General features: G+C 47.4%; 1 protein-coding gene across 1 annotated transcript in view; it reads left to right on the forward strand.

Moving 5' to 3' along the window:
* NIPBL (NIPBL cohesin loading factor) overlaps positions 1 to 24704 on the forward strand; it is a 287177-nt gene that overhangs the window by 232506 nt on the left and 29967 nt on the right. Inside the window, exons 44-45 of the mRNA XM_082258716.1 lie at positions 10896 to 11182; positions 11902 to 12076. Of these exons, the coding sequence (XP_082114842.1) occupies positions 10896 to 11182; positions 11902 to 12076 (462 nt within the window). The remainder of the gene's footprint in view (positions 1 to 10895; positions 11183 to 11901; positions 12077 to 24704) is intronic.

Genomic DNA, 24704 nt, shown 5'->3' on the forward strand with positions numbered 1-24704 from the left:
CCCCCCCCCCCCTTGCAGTCACCCCCCCCCCCCCTGCAGTCACCCCCCCCCCCCTTGCAGTCACCCCCCCCCCCTTGCAGTCACCCCCCCCCCTTGCAGTCAACACCCCCCTTGCAGTCAACACCCCCTCCTCCCCCCTTGCAGTCAGCACCCCCTCCTCCCCCCTTGCAGTCAACACCCCCTCCTCCCCCCTTGCAGTCAACACCCCCCCTCCTCCCCCTTGCAGTCAACACCCCCCCTCCTCCCCCTTGCAGTCACACCCCCCCTCCTCCCCCTTGCAGTCACCACCACCTCCCCCCTCCCCCTTGCAGTCACCACCCCTTGCCAAGTCCCTCATCCTACACCCCCCACCCCCCCCCCCCCCCCCCCGGGGCTATTTGGGTGATTTGGCTACTTTCCTGGGATGGGGCAGGGTGCTAACTGGCGTTGGAGGCTGGGTGCTGCCAGCGGCCGAACAATCCATTGTGCGGAGGGGGGGGGGGGGGTTGTACCTGGTGGGGGCTCCAGGGCCCTCCATCTTGTCTGGATCTGTTCTTGTGACCTGGTCTCCCTTCTGGGTCCCTGTAAACCTCCTGGTGCCGCCATTTTATTGTAACCTGTGTGTTTCTATACACGGTGGCCTTGCTTGTGTAGTCCGGCGGCCATTTTCTTGTGGTTTGAAATTGGAAATCGCGACGGCCGTGACAATGGAGCCCTGTGGGTTGCGAATTCGCTGGTTGTAGTCCCTCCTCATCACCTGGTGCTGACTCCTGGATCACTTTACTTCTTGATCACTGCACGTGTAGTGCAGATTCTCCTAGTGGTTGCAGGTGCCTGTTTCTGTGGGTGGTAAGTCTGGTGGGGTCCTCTCCCTCTCTGCTGAGGATCGCTGGGTGCTTTGTGCCTGGCGACTGGGTGATGCTGCCAGCACAGTGGGGGTTGTCCCTTAGCAGTGTTTTACACATTTTGTGTGGTCCCCCTGGTGACTCATGGAGTCTTTGGAGCACATTTCCCCCACCTGATCCCCTTTCTGAGGCTGCGTGTCCCAACCATCCATGCACTGATGGTCCTGCAGTCTCTTGTGTCCCGGGTGGAGGTGGCTTGCGGGCGAAGGGCTAGCTTCGCCAGACCCTTCTGCATGAAAGTGCCCCTTTACCCATATCCGGGGTGGGGGGGAAGTCTTTGCTGGTTTCCGGACCAGTGGACTTCATGGGTGCAAGACAAGTGGGTCCACAAAGTCATTTGGTCCAGCTACAAGATAAAGTTTTGCTCTTGTCCCCCAGGACGTTTTTTTCCTTCCAACAGCCAACTACGTGCCTGTACCCAGACCGCTTACAAGGCCTGTTTGGGGCGTTCCAAGACCTATTACTTCAAGGGGTTATTGTCCCGGTTCCGACCTCCGAACGTTTTCAGGGTTTTTTCTCAACCGTTCTACTTTCGCATTCCAATATGTGCCAGTCACCAGCATTTTCTCCGCTTTTCTGTGGGAGAGGAGCATTATCAGTTTGTGGCGTTACCTTTTGGTCTGGCATCTGCTCCTCGGGTCTTCACAAAAGTGTTAGCCCTGGTGCTAGCTTTGCTACGCCAACGGGCGTTCGCGGTACTGGGCTACTTGGGAGATCTCCTCCTGCGAGCTGAGTCTCCCTCTGTTCTGGTGAAGAACCTGGAGATCACAATATGAACTCTGCGGGAGTTCAGCTGGATTCTGAATTTTCAGAAATCTGCTCGGGTTCTGTCCACAAAGCTGGACTATCTGTGCCTGATTCTGGCCTTAGCCAGGGTGCTCCTTCCTCTGGATAAACTCCTGAAATTGCAGGCTGCAATTTGCTTCTTGCTGTCAAACAAATGGCCATCCTTCCGAACTTGCATGTGGGTGCTGGGCCTGATGGCAGTGGCGTACCAATGGGGGGGGGGGGGCGGGGGGCGGCCCGCCCCGGGTGCCACGCTCTGGGGGGTGTCAGCCGGTGTCCTGCCCGGTGTGTTCAGACAGATCCCGCAGTGTGAAGGCAGCTGCAGTGGCAGCTCCTTGCCTCCTTCAGTCCGTGCTGCTAGCGGGGGGCGGAGCCGCGGCGGGAAGAAGGGGGAGGAGCCTCGGCGGGAGGAAGGGGGCGGAGCCTAGACAGGAAGAAGGTGAGTGCCCATTGCCCAGGTGTGTGTGCTGGATAGGAGGGGGATGGGGCTGCTGCATATAGAGGAATTTATCTTTCTCTATTCTTCCTGCAGCTGCCTGCTGAATAACTGATTCTCCTCCTCTCCCTCCTGCAGGAAGAATAGGGAAAGATCAATTCCTCTATATGCAGCTGCCCCATCCCCCTCCTATACAACTTCTTTTGCTGGCCCCCCTCCAGTGCTCCTAATCCCCCCCCCTCGGTGCTCTTAGCCCCCCCCACCCCAGTGCACTAGACCCCCCCTGTTCTTTAGCCCCCCCCCCCCCCCCGATGCTCTTCAGCTCCCCACAGTGCTTTCTCCCGCCCCCCCCAGTGCTCTCCACCCCCCTGGTTTTCCCTGCCCACCCCCCAAGTGCTCCCTGTTCCCCCCAGTGCTCTCCACCCCCCTGGTTTTCCTTGCCCACCCCCCTAGTGCTCCCTGTCCCCCCCCCCAGTGCTCTCCACCCCCCTGGTTTTCCTTGCCCACCCCCCAAGTGCTCCCTGTCCCCCCCAGTGCTCTCCACCCCCTGCACCTTCCAAGCCCCCTACAATGCTTTCCAAACCCCCTCTTAATTCTCTCCAGCCCCCTCCCCCCCCCTCGTGCCCTTCAGCTCCTCCAGTGCTCTCTGCTTCGTCTGTGCTCTCCGGCCCCCCTAGTGCTCTTCTATCTTCTATCATGTCCTCAGTCTCTGAGCATCTCTTGTATCATGTCTGAAGTCTCTGACTATCTCTTGTATCATGTCCTCAGTCTCTGACCATCTACTGTATCATGTCCTCAGTCTCTGACCATCTACTATATCATGTCTGCAGTGTCTGACCATCTACTGTATCATGTCCTCAGTCTCTGACCATCTCCTGTATCATGTCCTCAGTCTCTGACCATCTACTGTATCCTGTCTGCAGTCTCTGACCATCTCCTGTATCATGTCCGCAGTCTCTGACCATCTCCTGTATCATATCCGCAGTCTCTGACCATCTACTGTATCATGTCCTCAGTCTCTGACCATCTACTGTATCATGTCCTCAGTCTCTGACCATCTCCTGTATCATGTCTGCAGTCTCCGACCATCTCCTGTATCATGTCTGCAGTCTCTGACCATCTCCTGTATCATGTCTGCAGTCTCTGACCATCTCCTGTATCATGTCTGCAGTCTCTGACCATCTCCTGTATCATGTCTGTAGTCTCTGACCATCTACTGTATCATGTCCTCAGTCTCTGACCATCTACTGTATCATGTCTGCAGTCTCTGAGCATCTCCTGTATTATGTCTGCAGTCTCTGACCATCTGTTGTATTATGTCTGCAGTCTCTGACCATCTACTGTATCATGTCTGCAGTCTCTGACCATCTACTGTACTAATGTCTGCAGTCTCTGGCCATCTCCTGTATCACGTCTGCAGTCTCTGACCATCTACTGTATCATGTCTGCAGTCTCTGACCATCTCCTGTATCATGTCTGCAGTCTCTGACCATCTCCTGTATCATGTCTGCAGTCTCTGACCATCTCCTGTATCATGTCTGCAGTCTCTGACCATCTCCTGTATCATGTCTGCAGTCTCTGACCATCTCCTGTATCATGTCTGCAGTCTCTGACCATCTCCTGTATCATATCTGCAGTCTCTGACCATCTACTGTATCATGTCTGCAGTCTCTGACCATCTACGGTATCATGTCTGCAGTCTCTGACCATCTACGGTATCATGTCTGCAGTCTCTGACCATCTACGGTATCATGTCTGCAGTCTCTGACCATCAACGGTATCATGTCTGCAGTCTCTGACCATCACTTGTATCACGTCCTCAGTCTCTGACCATCTACTGTATCATGTCCTCAGTCTCTGACCATCTACTGTATCATGTCCTCAGTCTCTGACCATCTACTGTATCATGTCCTCAGTCTCTGACCATCTACTGTATCATGTCTGCAGTCTCTGACCATCTACTGTATCATGTCCTCAGTCTCTGACCATCTCCTGTATCATGTCCTCAGTCTCTGACCATCTCTTGTATCATGTCTTCAGTCTCTGACCATCTCCTGTATCATGTCTGCAGTCTCTGACCATCTCTTGTATCATGTCTGTAGTCTCTGACCATCTCCTGTATCATGTCTGTAGTCTCTGACCATCTCCTGTATCATGTCTTCAGTCTCTGACCATCTCCTGTATCATGTCCTCAGTCTCTGAACATCTCTTGTATCATGTCTGTAGTCTCTGAACATCTCTTGTATCATGTCTGTAGTCTCTGACCATCTCCTGTATCATGTCTTCAGTCTCTGACCATCTCCTGTATCATGTCTTCAGTCTCTGACCATCTCCTGTATCATGTCTTCAGTCTCTGACCATCTCCTGTATCAAGCCCTTAGTCTCTGACCATCTCCTGTATTATGCCCTTAGTCTCTGACCATCTCCTGTATCATGCCCTTAGTCTCTGACCATCTCCTGTATCATGCCCTTAGTCTCTGACCATCTCCTGTAGTATGTCTGCAGTCTCTGACCATCTCCTCTATCATGTCTGTAGTCTCTGACCATCTCCTGTATCATGTCTGTAGTCTCTGACCATCTCCTGTATCATGTCTGTAGTCTCTGAATATCTCTTGTATCATGTCTGTAGTCTCTGAACATCTCTTGTATCATGTCTGTAGTCTCTGACCATCTCCTGTATCATGTCTTCAGTCTCTGACCATCTCCTGTATCATGTCTTCAGTCTCTGACCATCTCCTGTATCATGTCTTCAGTCTCTGACCATCTCCTGTATCAAGCCCTTAGTCTCTGACCATCTCCTGTATTATGCCCTTAGTCTCTGACCATCTCCTGTATCATGCCCTTAGTCTCTGACCATCTCCTGTATCATGCCCTTAGTCTCTGACCATCTCCTGTAGTATGTCTGCAGTCTCTGACCATCTCCTCTATCATGTCTGTAGTCTCTGACCATCTCCTGTATCATGTCTGTAGTCTCTGACCATCTCCTGTATCATGTCTGCAGTCTCTGACCATCTCCTGTATCATGTCTGTAGTCTCTGGATATCTCCTTTAGCAAGTCTCCAATCTCTTACTCAAACTTAAACACATTGCTAATAATATTAGCTATCTATTTATGCTGAAGGTAGGACTGTGCAGGGGAGGCAGAGAGTGCAAAAGGGGGGAACTGTGATTAGAGAGACGGAGGGCAGACTGGAAGGGGCACTGTGATGAGGGGATGTGAAATTTGTGCAAAAAATATTCTTGAACACATTACAATTTTTTGTGGGTGTTTTTACATTTTAAAGTTGGGGGGGGGGGGGGGTGCCAGATATAGGATCCGCCCCGGGTGCCAAATGCTCTAGGTACGCCACTGCCTGATGGTGTCTACTTTCAAGGCGCTTCCATCACAGTTCCATACGAGATCCCTGCAAAGGGAAATTCTAACCAAATGGGACAAGACTCCGCAGTCTCTGGACATTCAGATCCAGAGAGTCGGGGCACGAAGGAATCCCTGATATGTTGGCTTCGTTCTCTGACGCTTCGGTTGGGAAATTCCTTCTTCCCCTTGTATTGGACAGTGGTCACCACGGAAGCTAGCCTGTCCGGCTAGGGAGGCGTCCTCGGCAAACATTCTGCTCAGGGGATCTGGACGCTGGAAGAGTCCAGACTCCCGATCACTGTCTTGGAACTCCAAGCGATCAGACTGTGTCTGTCTGGATCTTTGAACGGATCGACTTCAGGTTTGTCCAGTGCGCATTCAATCAGACAATGCCTCGTGGCTTATGTCAATCACCAAGGGGGCACAAAAATTGTCCTGGCGGCCCTGGAAGCAGAGCGCTTTGTTCCAGCCCGTTTCGCTTTACACATTCCTGGGTGGAAAATTGGCAGGCATTGGACCCCAGGGAGTCGTCCCTTCATCCAGAGGTGTTTCATAAGCTGTGTCTCCGGTGGGGTATCCCTGAGGTGGATCTGTTGGCGTCTCGGCAGAAGAAGGTGCAGAGGTTTGTGGCTCGGTTAAGGGATCCTCTGGATGCCACAGACGCGCTGGTGGCCCCGTGGGCTCAGTATAGTCTGATTTACACCTTCCCTACTCTCAAGCTTCTTCCAAGACTTCTACGCAGGATCGAAGCAGAAGGGATTCTTGTCATCTTAGTGGCTCTGGACTGGCCCCCCAGGCTTTGTACACCGATCTGATGCGGCTGGTCACCAACGTTTCTTGGCAGCTTCCTCTCAGGGAGGATCTGCTGTCCCAAGGACCGATCTTCCATCCTGCTTTACAGTTGTTGGCTTTGACGGCTTGGCTGCTGAATGCCAGGTGCTGAAGGATATGGGGTTTAGTCGGTGATTCCTATACAGTTTAAGGCTAGGAAATCTACCTCTAGGAGGATCTACCATCATACGTGGAAGACATACATTGCGTGGTGTGAGTCTCTTGGGATTCTTCCTCGCTCCTTCTCGGTGGCTTGGATCTTGACCTTCTTTCAACAGGGGGTTGAACAGAACCATCTAGAGCTAGGTGTTGGCCTTGGTGGTCGTCTTCTAATGTCCTTTGGTCGCACACTCCCTGGTGCGTACCTTTCTTCATGGTGTCTGACATTTGGTTCCTCAAGTGCGGGCTCCTTTGCCTCCTTGGGATATTAATTTCGTGCTTTCAGCTCTACAAAAGCCTCCCTTTAAAAATATTTGGGTGATTCCCCTGCTTACGCTGTCCCAGAAGGGGGCCTTTTTAGTGGCTATCACCTCTGCGTGCAGGGTGTCGGAACTGGTGGCGTTATCCTGTTGTTCACATTACCTGGTGGTTCTTCGCCCCTGTCATTCCTTTCAAAGGTTGTCTCTGATTTTCATTGTTTCCCAGGCCTAAACATCCAAAGGAAATTGCCTTGCATGCCTTGGATGTGGTGCGGGCAATTAGGGTGTACCTGGCAGCTATGGAGTCTTTCAGGAAGTCAGACTTTCTATTTGTGATCACGGACCTCGAAAAGGGCTGTTCGCTTCCTCTGCAACCATTTCCAGATGGATCAGACAGACGGTTATTCGGGCCTATTCCATCAGGGTCGGGTTCCTCCTCTCTCTGTCAAGGCGCACTCTACTAGGGCGCTTAGTGCCTTCTGGGCTTTCCATCATCAGGTGCAGTGATGCAGGTTTGCAAGGCGGGCACCTGGTCGTCTGTGCACACTTTTCCAAAGTTTTATGAAGTGGATGTGTTGGCCTCTGCGGAAGCTTCTTTTGGCCGCAAGGTCTTGCAGGCTGCTGTTTAAGAGGACCTGATCCTCTTTGAGGGTGTGTTTGTTTTTTTTTTTCAGGTGGGCTCCTTTGGTTGTGCTCCTGTTGCCTGGTTGGCTAATGTTTAGCCTTAGGAACCCCTCATGTTTAACACTGCTTTGGGACGTCCTAATAATTATAAATACCAGGAGCTGTGTCCGTCAATGAACGAAAGAGAAAATTGGATTTTTGACGTACGTAAAATCCATTTCTCTGATGTTCATTGACGGAAACACACCCACCTCTGTGTGGAGTTATAATTCTCCTGACACTGCTTTTAACAAAACTGAGTGGCTTTGACAGAGAGAGGGGAGTTTGACCTCAGAGACTGCCCATGGCTGTCAGCAGAGTTATTTTCTGCCTATTGTCCTACTCCTGTAGGGGGCAGTATAACCCAATGGTTATGAATATCAAGAGCTGTCTGTCAATGAACATCAGAGAAATGGATTTTACGGTAAGTCAAAAATCCCATTTTTTTCAACAGCCACTGTCATCACACTCTAGGGAAAACCTTCGGCAGTGCAAACTTCTCCTTTTGATCCCATTGGATATACAGTATATCTTTGGCTGACCTTATACGCAAGATGATTTTTCTGATCACTGTCACATTTGCCTAGAGATTCCTTCCTGATAAGCCCACAAGGTTGTCCTTCAGCCTAATGTTAAGGGCTCACCTGATGCTGCATTTGGCCACAAAGTGCTTCAGGCAGATGTTTGACTTGGGTCTGACCTTTTTTTTGGTTGTTCTAAGGGGTATGTTGGCTGGTTTTGTTGCCAATTTTACCATCCCCTCATTGGTATTGCTTGGGGATGTCCCAGTCCCCCTATTAATCTGCCTGTGTCCTGCACTGTATGAACAGGAGAATAGGATCATTGACTTGCCTGTAAAACTGATTTCTTGGAGTACAGTGCAGGATACCATCCTCTGTAGTCGTTGATTGCTTGCTAAAGAATTTAGGATTTTCGGCAGTGGGAGTATATTGAGTCTTAATGTACGCTTGATGCGCAGATAACTCAGTTGCGCTAAAAAGTGCACTTTTAGATATTAATGTACACCAAGCGCAATCAATCCCATTATGCTAAAAAGCACGGTTCTCAGCTCTTTTATATAAGGTAATGGAGCGCGCTCAGCAGTACCCAGTAATAGACACACAGGCTGTTATCACATTGGATGCTCGATAGAATGTCCTGCCTAAAGCATTGAGCTCTGTTGCCCTCTTATCTCCGCAGGAAGGCAATTGGGTTTGTGGCACGGTCTTGGGATCCTCTGGTGGTCTCCACGGATGCACTGGTGGCTCCTTTAGTGCTGGTGTCGTCTGAAATATGGCTTTCCTCTTCTGAATCTTCTGCCAAGACTCCTGCGTAGGTTCAAGGCAGAAGGGATTACGGCCATCCTAGTGGCTCCAGACTGGCTTTGCCGGTTTTGGTAGGCAGATCGATCTGGTTGCAGTTGGTCATCGATGTTCCTTGGTAACTTCCTCTTAGAGGAGATCTGTTGGCTCTTCTATCTTGCTTTATAGTCTCTGGCTTTAACGGCCTGGCTGTTTAAGCCAGGTGCTGAAGTCTAAAAGGTTGTCTGAATCGGTTATTCCCACGTTGCTGCAAGCTAGTAAATCTACTTTTAGTTAGTTTTACCATATCTTGCGGATCACTCCCGCTCCTTCTTGGAGATTCGGAGTTGGTTTTCTCCAAGGGGTTGAGCAGCACATGGCCTCAGGTACTATCAAGGGCCAGGTTTGGCCATTGGCAGTTTGCTTTCTTCGTCCTTTGGCCACGCTTTCTGTGGTTCACATCTTTGTTCAGGGGATTCACCACTTGGCTCCCTCAGTATTGTCTACATTGCCCTCGTGGAATCTCAACTTGGTGCTGTCGGTTTTCATTAACTGCCATTGGTAAATTTTTGTGAGATTCCTCTGCTTACATTGTCCCAAAAGGTAGCCTCCTTGGTGGCTTTTTCTTCTGCACTGAGGGTGTCTGAGCTTGCAGCTGTCTGTTGTTCACCTTACTTGGTGGTTCACTGAAAGAGAGTGCTGTTTACTCTCTGCCAGTTTCCTTCGTAAGGTCGACTCTGGTTTCCATTTCAAATAAAAGAATTGTGTTGCTTTCCTTGTGTTCAAAGCCTAAGCATCCAAAAGAGATTGCCTTACATTCTTTAGATGTGGTTCGGGCAATCGGGGTGTACCTGGTGGTGACTGTCTCATTCCAAAAAATTGGATTCCCTGTTTGTCCTTACGGATGGTTCCCGTAAGGGGCTGGCTGCGTCTGCTGTGACCATTTCCAATGGATCAGGCAGGCGGTGATGCAGGCCTATTATGTTAAAGGTCAGGATCCTCCAATTTCCGTTAAGGCGCATTCTACGAGGGCGCTTAGTGTCTCTTGGGCTTTCCGTCATCTGCTTTCAATGGTGCAGGTTTGCAGGTGGCCACCTGGTCGCTCGTGCACACTTAAAACAAAATTTTATAGGATAGATATGTTGGCATCTGTTGTTGCCACCTTTGGCCACAAGGTTTTGCAGGCCGCTTTTGGAGAGGATTAGTCCTCTTGAGGGTGTAAATGTTTTCCAGGTGAGCTCAAGTTGTTTCCTTGAGCTCCTGTTTTACCCGGTTTGCTACGTTTAGCCTTTGGGAAGTATGCTTATTACTGTGTTCTTCCCACCCCTCATATTGACACTGCTTTGGGACATCCCAAGGGTCAAAGAAGATATGGAGTTTTGTCCGTCAATGAACGAAAGCGAAAACTGGATTTTTGTCTTACCGTAAAATCCCTTTCTCTGATGTTGCACCTATCTCTCTAATGAGTTGGGGTTTTTAAGTCTTCACTGCTTGTTTCAAAACTGAAGACCTAAAGCAGGAAGTGAGAGTATACCCCCTGGGACTGCCCCATGGGCGTAGTCAAAATCCTTTAACCCTTTTCTGACTAGTGTCTTACGCCTAAGTAGAAAAGCATAACCCAAGGGTCAAAGAGGATATGGAGCTGTGTCCGTCAATGAACATCAGAGATGAGGCTTTTACGGCAAGACAAGACTCCAGTTTTTCTTTGAGTTCATTGATCGACATCGGGGTCCCACCACTCTGTGTTTTATAAATGCGCTTTTAGTGCGGCTTGCACTGAACTGAGGGCTGTTTACTAGAGAGCCTATCCTGGGCTAGCCTACAAATTTTGCCAGTGTTGAGTCATTTTGTAAGCAAAAGTATGACATCCCGAGTCCCTCCAAGAAAAAGATTTTGTTAAACGTAAAGGAATACATGTACTTCTAGGATTTTTATTGTCTTGCCCTATTGCAGATTTTTTCTCATTTCCTATCTAGTAGAACACAAAATAGGGGGAGTATCTCTTAACAGAGCCCCAGATAGCAGTAAAACCTGACAAGCATTCTAACCTTTCACTTGTCAAAAGAAAGAAAGTTTTCTCTCTAGATAAATTTTAACACAAGTGGAAGCTTGTAATTTGTGATTGTATTACTAGCAGAAGTTGAATGTTTTTTTTTTCCCTTTTATTCTTGAAGGCTGATGTTTTAAACACAACTAAGCAATATTTTTTTTTCACAGTCAATGGTAAAAGCAGGAAAGAACAAGAAAAAAGCAAAAGAGGAATCCTCAGAAGAAGGTAGTAGCAGCGAAAGCGAAGAGGAAGTTGTTCGGCCGAGAAAAACAAGGCGGCGAGCAGCAGCAGTAGCAGATTCAGATTCTGATGATGAGGATGATATTGATTATGTTCTCAGCTGTCTGCCAAGCGATGCTGCTCCTCTCATTGAGTTTGCAAATGCTTCACAAGGAATCCTTTTGCTTTTGATGCTGAAGCAGCATTTAAAAAACCTCTGTGGATTCTCAGACAGGTATTTGAAATACAAAGAAAATAAATTTCTGGTCTCTGAAGGCATTTTATTTTCATAAGGCAGCTCCCTTCTTCTGACCTGTGTAAATGGTCTCTGATTTTCAGATTTAATATTCTTGTGCAAAACAGTGTTGCCTATTAAAAAAATACCCTGAAAAACAAAACACCCCTTTTTTATTTCTTATGCTTTCCTTTGATCCCTGTTTGCATTAAATGGCTGTGCACTTATGTCACCTGCTTTTATTTTATGTATTGCTTTTGTGTAAAATTGAGCTCCAGGCTTTTGTACTAGTTAATATAGTCATGCATTCATTTAAAAAAATTGTCTTTTAGATGCAGTTTGTGCTCTGAGCCAATAATCTTCTTCTTCTGCATGCACATATGCTGACAATGAACATGTAAAATGAAGGAGAGAGCAATGTCCCTTTTTAGACTGCTGCTCCATTTTTATTCTTTGAGAAGGCTGGGGGTTTGTTCTTAGCCATTGTTGGTACTGTTGTGCTGCAAAAGAAGTCAAATTTGTGCTCTGTGGTGGGGGTTTTCTGTCCTGGATCACAAAACTTGCTTCTATTCGCAGGTAAACTAGTTCATATGTTATTTCAGCCCTTTAGCTGCTTGCCTGAAATTCAGCTTTTTCCCCAAATCAAAATATTTAAAAGATTTTACTGCATGATTTGATGAGTTTTAAATATATATATTTTTTATTTTTTTTTTACCTAGTAAAATCCAGAAGTATTCACCGTCGGAGTCAGCAAAAGTATATGACAAGGCCATCAACCGAAAAACAGGGGTTCACTTTAGCCCTAAGCAAACGCTGGAGTTTCTAAAGAGGGATATGACGAGCGCAAAGATTAATGATGACATCAAGAGGAGTATCGCAAAACAATACCTGGATGTAAGATCTATCCCTTTGATGCTTACGAATTCACTATTCATTTCTTTAACCTGCTGGCTAACAATAATCCTTATTTTATTTGCCTATATGCAGCTCTGTGTAGGGGCTTCAACTATTGCACAGAAACATGTAAAAAAAAAAAAAAAAAAAAAAAAACTTGAACTAGCCTAGAAAGTTTTTGTATCTTAGAATAAAATAAAGCCACAACTTAAGAGATCATGGTTTATTTTAGAGTAACATGTTTATTCTTAAAATCCCTTCTCTCTTTCGTTCAATGACGGACACAGCACTCCATAAGTCATAACTAGTGCGTTATATTTCCTCCTCCAGGAGTAGGACTAGGCAGAACAAATAAAAACCTGGCTACGCCCATGAGCCGTCCCCAGCTGGTATATTACCCCCCTCCCTGCTCTAGGTAATCTGTTTTAATCTGTCTAGTCAGGCGTAAGGACCTAGGCTCCTGGCTGGAATCTCCAGTCCTAGCAACTTTCTCCTTCCTTACATCTTTTTTGTTTTTTTCTCTTGGGAGAACTGCAATCAACTGTCGGGCTGGGCGACAGGCTGGATAATCTAGATTCAGTGATTCCGCCCAGCCAGCGAGCACGTGCAGACCGCTAGGTTGGCCACGACATAGCCTCATGGACAGAGGCTGGCCCGCGAGTTAAATATTTCGCAGGGTTGCATGCGACTGGGCTTGGGTCGGAGTCGCAGCGGTCCATTGGCCAATGGCTCCCCTACTTCGGTGGCGAGGATTTCTGTCTGGAGCGTTACCCGCATCATGGAAGGGTAACTACGGTCCACCCCCCCCCCTCCCCATTTTCCCCTTTTTCTTTGGGGGGGATGGGGGTAACCTCCAGGGATGATCGGACCTGCCTGCTGGTTCCCTTCTCCCGTCCTTAAATCCCTCACTGAGCTGGGCTTCCCCCAAACTCTTTTCCCACTGTCAGGACCTGAAGTCTGGTGGGGGTTCCAGGGCAAAGGATGCAGCAGATCCCTGGGGTCTCCCCCGCTATCCTCAATTTTTCAAGGGTCCCGGGATAGTGTGTCCCGCCCTGGTAGTCTTGAGGGGTCCCAGTGTAGGATACCCTTAAGTGCATGCCCTGCTGTTTACACTGTGGGTATAGTGCGGGGGGGGGGTCCCAGTGCAATGTGCACAGCAGTCTCTCCCCTAAATGTGTTTCCTACCCTTTGGGAGGGGGGGGGAGATCCTGGCAGCCATGCTTCAGTGTAGCTGATGGGGGCCATTTTCCCTTAGTCTAGCTGGTCTCCGGTTGGCGGCCATGTTTGTGTAGCAGATAATGTCACAGGAATGCTGGAGGATTTAGGTCTCGTGTAGATACCGAAGCTCCTCCTCTTCTTCCTTAGTTTCCTCTTCCTGTGCCCGGGACCTGTGAACAGGGATAGCATCCACGATGATGCTGGGTTTGAGTTGTTGGTGCTCCTCCGGTTGGTAGAGTCTTTGGGGGTCCCTGTTATCTCTCTCTGCTGATAGGTACCCTGAGCCTTAGGGGGAACCTTTAGTGGTGCTAAAAAGATTTTTTTTTTGTACTGCAAGGTCCTTTCCTTATGGAACCTCAGGGTCACATATCCCCCACTGACCCCCCTCATGGAGGTGGCAGGTCCCTCGGAGCCCCAGCTTTCCATGGTTGCACTGAAGGCGGTCCTGTAGTCCTTAGTGTCCCGGGTGGAAGTGGCATGTGGGCAAAGGCCCAGGTGGAAGCGCCCCCCCGCCTTCCCCTGATCAGTCTGTCTCATTTGATTCTGAGCCTGATGCCACTGTGGACACGGCCCATCCAGGGGGGCCTAATACCATACCCCCAGATCCATCCGATAGTGAGGATGATTCATCCATGGTCGCAGGAGCGAATGAAAAGCTGCTGGTATTACTGCAGTGTGTGAGAGGATGCGGCTAATGTAGCCACAGACCTAGCTGTGTCGTTTGGTATGCATAGGTCACCTCGCACTCCAAAGTGTTTCCTTTTGTGCCTTATTTTGACAGGTTTTCCTGTAAGGAATAGGAACAACCAAAATTACCCTTTGGGTCCGCAAACGTTTTGCCGTACGCTGCCCTTTGGAGGAGTCGCTCCTAAAGAAGTGGGACTTGTCCACCAGTGGTGGACCCTCCTGTTTACAGGTTGAATAAAGCAACCATGATCCCAGTAGAGGAATCCCTGTTTAAGGACCCAGCTGACAGGAATGCGGAGGCACACAGCATGTTTACTATGGCTGGTTTGGCATTGCAGTCAGTCTTTGCCTTAGCCCTGGTGTCTCAGACCCTAACTGAATGGGCTAAGTTTTTGCACCAGGGCCTGGGGGGTGAGCAGGTCATGTTGATTTAGCGAACCAGTTGTTCAATGGGCTGCATTTTTTTTGTGATGCAGCTTTGGATATAGCTCCTGTGCTGTTCTTCTGTTTCAGCAGTGCGGTGGCTTAAGAATTGGTCCGCAGACCAAGCCTCCAAGAAAGCTCTCACTGATCTGCCCTTTCAAGACGATCGCCTGTTTGGGGCTACCCTGGATGACATCATTAAGGGTAATAGAATAAGGGAAACCTCTTTCCCTAAACGTCTTTCAGGACAGCACCTTGAGATGGCTCCTCCCTCTCACCAACAGGAAACACCCATTCCACCAACTTTAAAAGGAGGTTTCTCCCCACAGCTCATCAGTTTTTGTTTCCTCTGGCTGAGGAACACCTAAGTGGGGGAGTCAGGGGCTAACCTGAGAGACCAGGCTCCCTGCCTCCACCTTACCTTTTTTGGAGAGTTTTTTTGTTCCTCCCATCCACACGAATGGCAGTGCTGTATGAGCCCCCTCTTCCCCTTCAGTGCTCAGGAAAAGCCAGCATTGCTTGTCAGCGTGGCAAAGCAGGCGGTGGATCCCCCTTTTTTCCACTGCTGCTCTGTTTGAATTGGCCGCCGCCTTTCCGGATGCGAGTAGCATTCTCGCCCGGCCGGAAGTGAGGTATCCGGGAGGGGCGGTGCTCGTGGAGCAGGCGCACGTCGTCACTTCCGCCGGAAGCGCAGGAGAACAGGGGAGGAGTAAGGCTGGTGCTTTAATTTCGGTTCTGGTCCCGCGCAGGGGCACCTTGGGAATCTGGAACCGGTTTCCCTTAAGCCATCGGAACACGCTGCAAGCGCCGCGATGGACTCCGCAGCAAGTGGGACAGGCACAAGCAAAGTCCAGGTAAGGGGTAATTATGTATTTGCCCTTAATTTTACTGGGGGTCTTTCTCCTTCTGTCTTTATCCCCCCTGGTAGCTGGGAGCCTGTCTGGGCACATGGTGGTTTGTTCTGGCACTTCGTGGTTAAAAGACTGATTCATTTGAAGGATTTTGTTCTGTGTCTTTTCTTCTTGTTATGGCAGGCTAAAGGTTCTGACAAAATGGTTAAAAAGAAATGCACTTTGTGTAAAGCAAAGCTACCTGAAGTTGGGAAGAAAAAGCGTTGTCAGGCATGCATTGACTCCCTGGTTAAAGAGGAAGCGTCTTCAGCATGCAGTGACTTAATCGCATCAGTTAGGAAGGAGCTAGATGCTACTATTTAATCCTTTCATTCTTCCCTAACAGATCCTTCCGCGAGTCAGCCATCTACTTCACAATCCTCTCAGGGTTCACAGTCAATCCCTCTAGTGGGAGTGGAAATAGGTCCTCTTGCCCAAGGAAGACTTTCCCCCTCTCATTCCAAAGAAGATTCTAAGGAGGAAGGGGTAGAAAATATACCCTCAAAGTATAAACTGTCCTTAGAACAAGTAGATGGCAGTTTGTCACTTTAGGCTTGGGCGAAGAGAAAATATAGATTTTTTTTGTCATGGCCGCCCAGTGGGGGAGGAATTCTCTGTTTTCCTTCCACCAACAACAGATTGTCATTGTGCTTTGTTGGTTGATGTAGGAGGATGGAAAAGGACGCTTCCTTTCCCCCTAGATTTTTGTGCCGACCAATTCTTCCTTTTCTCTTGAGGCCTGCTATAATGCTGAGCCCTTTGAGGTCGAAAAAGACCTTTAGTTGGCTGCTTTTTCTTTTTGAGAGGGAATGATCTTGTTGTCAGCTGTCCTGTCCAAAACTGAGTCCAACTCAGGACCGAACAGTGAATCCCCTAGAAACGGAATCCCAGAAAACTTACTTTTGGATGCTGTATCCCCGGGCCAAGTTTTCAACCACAGAGCTCTTCTGGCTGAGTTAGCTAAGGCTGATGATCTTGCCGTCATCCTAACAGATTCTGCCGATGCATCTGCAATGTAGGCTATGGCAGAAGACAGAGTGGAAAAAGGATCAAGTATTTCCTGTTTTGGCGAATCAGCAGTGATATGGGCTTTGAGCTTGTTAACCCAGTACTCCAAGTTTCTGGATACACAAGTGACTGCCATAGCTGGTTTGAGATAGCCCATGATGGAGTGCCAAGCTCTTTTAAGCTGCTGATCCATTCTTTTGTCCATGGGATCTTTTAATATTCCCATATCCTCAAATGCCAAATCAGTCAATCTGGAAACTTGGGAGAAAGCCGCATCAATTTTTGGTACTTTATTCCAAGTTCCCCTGGGTCTTCATCAAAAGGAAAACGCCTTTTATATGCCTTAGGAAAAAAGGGTTTCCTCTCTGGTTCAGTTCATTCTTTTTTAAAGGCCTCCGAGATGGTTGAATGCACTGGGAAGGTGTGATCTTTAGGTTCACCCAGACCTGTATACATCTTATCATGCAGGGATAAATCCTTATTTTGACCATGCCGTCCCAGGATTTCCAAATAGAATTTTCGGATCCTCCTCCAGAAAGATATTTTGTTACAAACCTTCCTAAAGAAACATTGAAAGCCATGGCTATGAAAGACCTGTTAAAGGACCTGATGCGACAGGGAGTCGTGAGTCAAGTATCACCAGAAGAACAACATCAGAGATTCTATTCCCATATCTTTCTGATAAGGAAACCATCTGACGGTTTTCGCCTCATTCTCAACCTGAAACGGTTATACAGGTCAGTCAGGTACAGGAGATTTCGTATGTATTCATCCTCAGTCACAAAGGTTTAGTAAGGATGGGCTGCACCTTAATGGGGACGGTACAGCTCTTTTGGGGAGAAAGATGGCCACCAAGTTGGAGGGTTTTTTTAACTAGGAGATGGGGCTCAGAAGTAGAGTCAGTGAGGAGGGAGCAAAGGACAGAAGGTAGTAGTAGAGTCAGCAGCGACAGTAGTTCCATAACGTCAATTGAGGGGTCTGTGCGGGAAAACCTCAGACCAAACAGGAATAAACATAATCACCATTCACGATCAGCTTCCACAAAACTAAGAGGGGTATATGCTAATGCCAGGAGCCTAGCTAATAAAATGGATGAGTTGGAAATGTTAGTACATGAGGAAGACATAGACCTTGTGGGAATAACATAAACTTGGTTCGACACCTCACATGACTGGCTGGTCAATATCCAAGGGTATAAGGTGTCCCGGAAGGACAGGGTAGGAAAAAGAAGGGGAGGGATATGTCTCTATGTCAAGAATAATGTACGGGTGATAAGAGGAATGATATTATGGAAGGGATGAGTATGGAGTTAGAATCCGTGTGGGTAGAACTCTATAGGGAAGAAGAAAAGGGAAAAGTAATTGTGGGGGGTTTGCTATAGGCCACCCAACCAAAGGGAGGAGGTAGAGATGGAATTTATACCACTGTTGGGTAAAGTGGCAAAACTGGGATCAGTCATCATATTGGGGGACTTCAATTATCCCGACATTGACTGGGAAGAGGGGACTACACACTCACAGAAGGCCCGTCTATTCATGGAAACCTTACAGGACAACTACATGTCACAGTTGGATTCTCCTACTAAAGAAAATGCAGTCCTGGATCTTTTGATCACTAATGACCCAGACCTAATCTCGGAGGTAGGAGTCCAGGACAACCTGGGCTATAGCGATCACAGGATGATCACATTTAGCGTAAATAACAATATAACAAGGCAAGTGGGGAACATAAGAACCCTAAACTTCAGATGGGCAAACTTTCCTAAATTGTGCTCATTGATGGAAAGGGTAAACTGGGACCAAACCCTGGGATCACTGACCACGGAGGAAAAATGGGAATGCTTTAGGAACATATTAAAGGCATCTTGCAGTGCATTCCTATGGGAAATAAATCTAGAAGAGACGAGGCCAAACCTGGCTGGCTAAACCGTAATGTTAAAAAAACTTAAGGGAAAAAATAATGGCCTTCAAGAAATATAAATCCGAGGACACAGTATCGGCTTTTGAGCAATACAAGGAGGCAAATAAGAAAAGTAAATACGAATTCAAAATGGCTAAATTCAACTTTGAGAGACAAATAACGGAGGATAGTAAAAAGAACCCAAAGAAATTATTTAAATATATCAACAGCAAAAAAGCTAGAGCAGAGCATATTGCACACATAATTAACGATGGGAGGATGGTTACAGGGGACACTGAAAAAGCAACAGTGCTGAACACTTTTTTCTCGTCAGTCTTTACACAGGAAAAGGAGGGGTACACTGACCATGACTGTATGGTTAGTAGTAATACAAAGGACTTGCCGCTATGGCTTACAAAGGGTGAAATCAGGGAAAGGCTGGATAAAATTAACACAAACAAATCACCAGGCCCTGATGGCGATCATCCGAGAGTACTCAAAGAACTCAGTAAGGTTATATCTAGACCACTGTTCCTGATCTTTGCTGACAGTATTATGACAGGAAATGTACCAGGGGATTGGAGGAAAGCTAATGTGATATCGATATTCAAAAAAGGGCAGAGGCATGTCCCGAGTAATTATAGGCCTGTCAGTCTGACATCTATAGTATGTAAACTTCTGGAGGGCATGATAAGGGACTATATCATAGAGTTTGCTAAAGACAACCGCATCATCAGCAGTAATCAGCACGGGTTTACAAATGAACTACGTTCTTGTCAAACCAATCTCTTAACATTCTACAAGGAGGTGAGCTGTGAGCTAGATAGGGGCAGACCAGTGGATGTGTGGTGTACCTGGATTTCGCTAAGGCGTTTGATACAGTTCCCCACAAGCGCTTAATTTATAAAATAAGATCTGCAGGTATCGACCGCAGGGTTTGCTCTTGGATACGGAACTGGCTAAAAGGGCATGTCCAAAGGGTGGTAATAAACAGCGCATACTCAGACTGGTCTGAGGTGGTAAGCGAGGTCCCCCAAGGCTCGGTCCTGGGACCAACCTTGTTCAATTTATTCATAAACAGCATTGAGGACAGGATCAGCGGTTCTATATCAGTTTTTGCAAGATGACACAAAATTGGGCAGGGCAATAACTGCACAGCATGAAGCAGATATCCTACAGAATGACCTGGGGACTAAAAACATAAAAGCACAATACACGTTAGGGGGGGAATCAAAAATGAAGAAAGATCTGGCAGTCTTGGTAGATGATAGACTAGGCAATAGCATGCAATGTCAAGTGGCAGCTGCTAAATCCAGCAGAATATTAGCATGCATAAAGAAAGGGATGTATTCCAGAGATGAGACTATAATCCTTCCACTTTATAAAACTCTGGTCCGACCACATCTGGAGTATTCTGTCCAGTTCTGGTTGCCAGTCCTCAGGAGGCATGTGTTGGAGCTGGAGAGAGTCCAGAGAAGGGCAACTAAACTAATTAGGGGGATTGGAGGACCTTGGAATTATGAAGAGCGTCTGCAATCGCTTTATTCTCCTTGGAAAAGAGACTCCTGAGAGGGGACATGATAGCAATTTATAAATATCTCAATGCTGATCTCGGCATAGAAAAAAAGCTTTTCAGTCGAAGGGATTGCATGAGGACTCGAGGGCATACAATGTGATTAGAGGAGAAGCTTTTTAACCTCAGGCAACGTGGGGGGTTCTTTACCGTTAGGGCTACAAGATTGTGGAATTCTCTTCCCCAAGAGGTGGTTTCTGCGGGAAGTATGGTGGCTTTCAAAAGACTCTTAGACATACATCTCAAGGATCAGAAGATTCAGGGGTATGTGAGATGATTATGGCCATACACATCTACACAGGTTGAACTGGATGGACTATTGTCTTTATTCATCCTCACCTACTATGTAACTATGTAAGGTTGGCGTTTGATATGGAAAAAGAGGTACTGCATCTGCAATTAGGAGCCCTCCCTTTCGGCCTTTCATCTGCCCCTCAAATCTTTACAAAGATAATGGCAGAAAGCCTTGCTCCTCTCCACCTTCAGGGAGTCTGTTATACCATATCTGGAAGACCTCCTCTTTTTTGCTCCTTCCAGGGAAAGATTGCAAAAAGATCTGAACAAGGCTTGCAGTCACTTAGAAACTTTTGGTTGGATTGTGAACCTTCAGAAGTCAAGCTTCACTCCAGCTCAGCTGGTACAGTTTCTGGGCTACCAGATAAATTCAAAGGAATAAAAAAATCTTCCTTCCAGAAGAAAAGAGAGAAAAAATACAGAATGTAGTAACAATGCTACAGACAAATCAAGAGTGGTCGGTCAGGAGGGTTATGTCAGCCCTGGGAACCCTAACTTCAACTATACCAGTCATTCGATGGGCAAAACTCTATTTCAGACCACTCCAAAGTTTCCTGCTGAAGGTTTGGGATCACAGTCCAAAAACCCTAGATGTAGACGTGAAAAATCCCCACCAAGGTCAAAAGGACCCTCTGGTGATGGAAAAATCAAACCACTTTGTCAACAGGCTTATTATAGACCTTCCCTGTCAAAAAAAGAGTGAAAACAGACACCAGCATGTGGGGATGGGGAGCTCACTGGGGTCAGAATCTGGCACAAGGTGTTTGGCCCCAGGCCGAGGCAATGAAGTCCTCAAATTGCAGTGAGTTGCAAGCGGTCTCTTTGGCTTTGGCTGCCTTTTCTCTGAACCTCCAGGGGTCCCATGTGCAGATCTTATTGGACAATCCCACGGCGGTGGCTTATTTAAACAAACATGTGGGCACAAGAAGCAGAACCCTTCAGTTGCCGTCGACCAAAATTCTGGACTGGGTGGAAAGTCACTTACTTTCCCCTTCAGCGATCCATCTCAAAAGCACGTTCAACGAGGTGGCGGAATTTTTGAGCAGATGGGAAATTTGGGAAGCAGATTGGAGCCTGAACCCAGAAGTCTTTGCCTGGATCACCAGCACTTGGGGTCGGCCAGAAGTAGACTTGTTTGCGTCAAGAGAAAACGCAAAGCTCCCTCAATTCTTTTCTCTCCACCGAAACGATGGTTCCCTTGGGATATATGCCTTGGCACATCCTTTGACCTTTCTTCTGGGTTATGCTTTCCCCCCCTTTCCAGCTCATTCCACCGGTATTACGGAAAATACAGAATGAAAAAGCATCAGTGATTCTGATCACCCCATTTTGGCCAACGAAAGCTTGGTTCTCCACTATTCTACAGTTGGCAGTAAAATCTTATTTGCAGCTCCCTCTTCAGCAGGATTTGCTGCTTCAGGGCCCAGTGTGTCACCCAAATGTGTCCAGGCTAAACCTCGCTGCCTGGTATCTGAGGAGCAGCTATTGAGAAATAAAGGACTCTCCGAACCTCTAATGACCACTTTGCTTTCTAGTAGGAAGAAAGTTTTTAGAGCCATCCACGCTAAAGTTTGGAAAACTTACAATACTTGGTGTCATTCAGCAAATCAAACCTTGGAAGATATTGTATCAGTGTTGGAGTTCCTGCAGAATGGTGCAGAAAAGGGTTTGGCGGTTAGTACTCTTAAGGTGCAAGTAGCCGCCTTTAGGAGTATTTCTGTAGAGACCAGTTGCTTCAGAAGCCTTGGTTGCAAGGTTTTTTTTAAACCAGAACAAAAAGGACCTGCAAGGCCATTTCATATTAGAGTACACCTCCATCCCAATTGAATACATAGAAAAAGAGAGAATTGCCCTGCGGGACTTTATATGAGGTGGACCCAATAGTCATAATACTCAAGTCGAAATGTATCTGGTTTATTGTGTAAAACCAATATATAAAAGTAATACAACATTAATTTTTGACATACACAAAACATAACATGGTCATACACATATATAAAATATCTCGTAACAGTATGCACATCAATACAAATATCTTGAAACTCGACGCACGTTTCGTGGGTCGCATTGCCCACTCGTCAGGAGTGTAAGTGTGCAGGCAAGTCTGAAAATAAATTATTATTATTGTATTATAGACATGCAGGATTGATGGCTATTGGAGTATGAATAACCCATGTGGGGAGACAACATACTCACAAATATAGCCACGTCATTGTGCTTAAACCGTGCTTCCATACGGCGGCGGCCAAATAGTCCGACATGGGATCTGAAGGGGCAGGATCCAAAGGCATTGCAATCGACTCAAGGAGAGCAATGAGAATGTGTTGTAGGTATGTCAATCAAACACCTGGCCAGTCTCTAAATGAAAGAGTATACATGTAGGTAAGTGAGCAGCTACTTCCTGTATGATAGCAGCCAAAATGATAATGGTCATATATATTAAATGTATCAGAGACATGAATATGGACCAGGGAATGAAAAGAAATAACCAAAGGGTGAAGAAAGTGCCCAGGTAGATAAAAATAAACCAAGTGGATAAGGATGAAAAGATTTGTTGTAAGACTGAGTAAAGACAATGAAAATGTCATCATAGAGTGCATATGTGAAGTGATGAAATAAAGACATGAGAAAAGGGTAGAAAAAGAGGTAGAGAGTGAATGAATGGAAAGTGCTGTGAACAAATATAGCAAGGTGGCTGTGTGCTTACCATAAAGAAATGAATGCTGTTATTTGGTATCCACCCTGTGTTCAAAGATTGGACTGTCTGTGATCACTCATCCTCCCCTTAAATGTCTTACAAAGCATTGTGGGTCCCACCCCCAACGTCATGTCTCAGGTGATTGAGTATTATGACTATTGGGTCCACCTCATATAAAGTCCCGCAGGGCAATTCTCTCTTTTTCAAGGTGTTTTTTTTTTTTTTTTCTTTTTAAGGCTCTTACTCGTTCCAGACCAGCACCTGCAAAAATTTTCTCAATATGGGATTTGTCAGTGGTTCTACAGGCCTTCACAAAAGAGCCTTTTGAACCGCTAGAGTCTATTTCTTTAAGGAATCTTAATCAGATATCAGATAGACGATGTCTCAGGCCTATTCCACCTTTCCCTGTCACAGCGCATTCTACTCGGGTGCTGAGTGCTTCTTGGGCCTTCTATCATCAGGCTTCAATATCGCAAGTTTGCAAGGCAGCCACTTGGTCGTCCGGGCATACCTTCACAAAAGTTTATAAGGTAGATACTTTGGCATCTGCGGATGCTTCTTTTGGCCGCAAAGTTTTGCAGGCTGCTGTTTAAGAGGGGCTGTTCCCTCTTGATGGGTGTTTTTTCTTTAAACCTTTTTTCTCTGACGGGGCTTCTTCCTGTCCTGTTTAAGGGCTCTTATTTTTAGCCTTGGGTTATTTTCCCCAACCCTCATTTTTCCTTTTTGCACTGATTTTTGGACGTCCCACTTGTTATGATTTATGGAGCTCTGTAGCCGTCGATGAACGAAAGAGAAAATGGGCATTTTAAACTTACCGTAAAATCAGTTTCTCTGAGTTTGACGGGCACAGCACCCACCCCTCTATGGAGTTCTGATACCTCTAATAGTGCTTGCTACTAAACTGGTGCAACAGGGACCCTACAGATCATGTGTCCCCTTCTGACCCCCTCAGGGAGGCCGCAGTGCCTTCCCGACCCCAACTGTCTATAGATGCCATTTAGGCGGTCCTGGAACCGTTTGTGTCCCGGGTGCAGGTGGCCTTTAAAGGGCAAGGTGCTCAGAAACGACCTCCGCCTACCCCTGCCTCATCTGATGTCTGAGTCTGACTTATCCACCGCAGACACGGGTCTCCCTGCCGGGTCCGCTACCTCACGCCCTGTCTCCTCTGACAGTGAGGATGACATTTCTACCTCCACTGCCACTCAAGATAAGGCGCTGGTGGATGCACTAGTTGTATCTGTGCAGGAGACCCTGAAAATGGAGGACGCAGCTGCAACAGAGGCGCAGGTTAGGTTTGACATTAACATGCTATTCAGAGCGGCAAGGTTTTTCCCCTTTCCCGCGTATTGTGCCGCCATTTTAAAAAAGGAATGGGACCACCCAAAGCGTTCCCCTGGGGTGCCTAAGTGGACAGCTAGACGCTACCCTTTTTTAGGAGTCTCTTATAAAGAAGTGGACTGTGCCACCTACAGTGGTCTCAAGACTAAGGATTCCCCGTCCTTTAAGGATCTGGCAGACAGGCAGAGTCTGAGGCCCGCAATATGTACCCCCTGGCGGCGTCTGCACTAAGACCGGTGTTTACGGTTGCCCTTGTCTTGCAAACCTTGACGGAATGGCATAAGTTGCTATGCCGTGACCTGGAGGGGAAAGAACTTTCACCCTGCCTTTGCAGAGCTGTTGGACCAGTTGATGTTTGGCTGCAATTTGTTTGCTATGCCGTACTGGATATTGCTCCCATATGGTTCTACTGTCGGTTTCGGCAGTGGTCCTCCGGCGTATACTTTGGTTGAAGTGCTGGTCTGCGGATCAGACATCAGAGAAGGCCTTGACTGATTTACCTTTTCAAGGTGCTCGCCTGTTTGGGGCTACTCTGGATGACATTATAAAAAGTACCCCCCTCCCGCAGGCTAACAAGGGTAAGGACCCTCGTTGCAGACG

The sequence above is a fragment of the Pelophylax lessonae genome, assembly GCF_965119305.1.
Source record: "Pelophylax lessonae genome assembly, chromosome: 1".
NCBI lineage: Eukaryota > Metazoa > Chordata > Amphibia > Anura > Ranidae > Pelophylax > Pelophylax lessonae.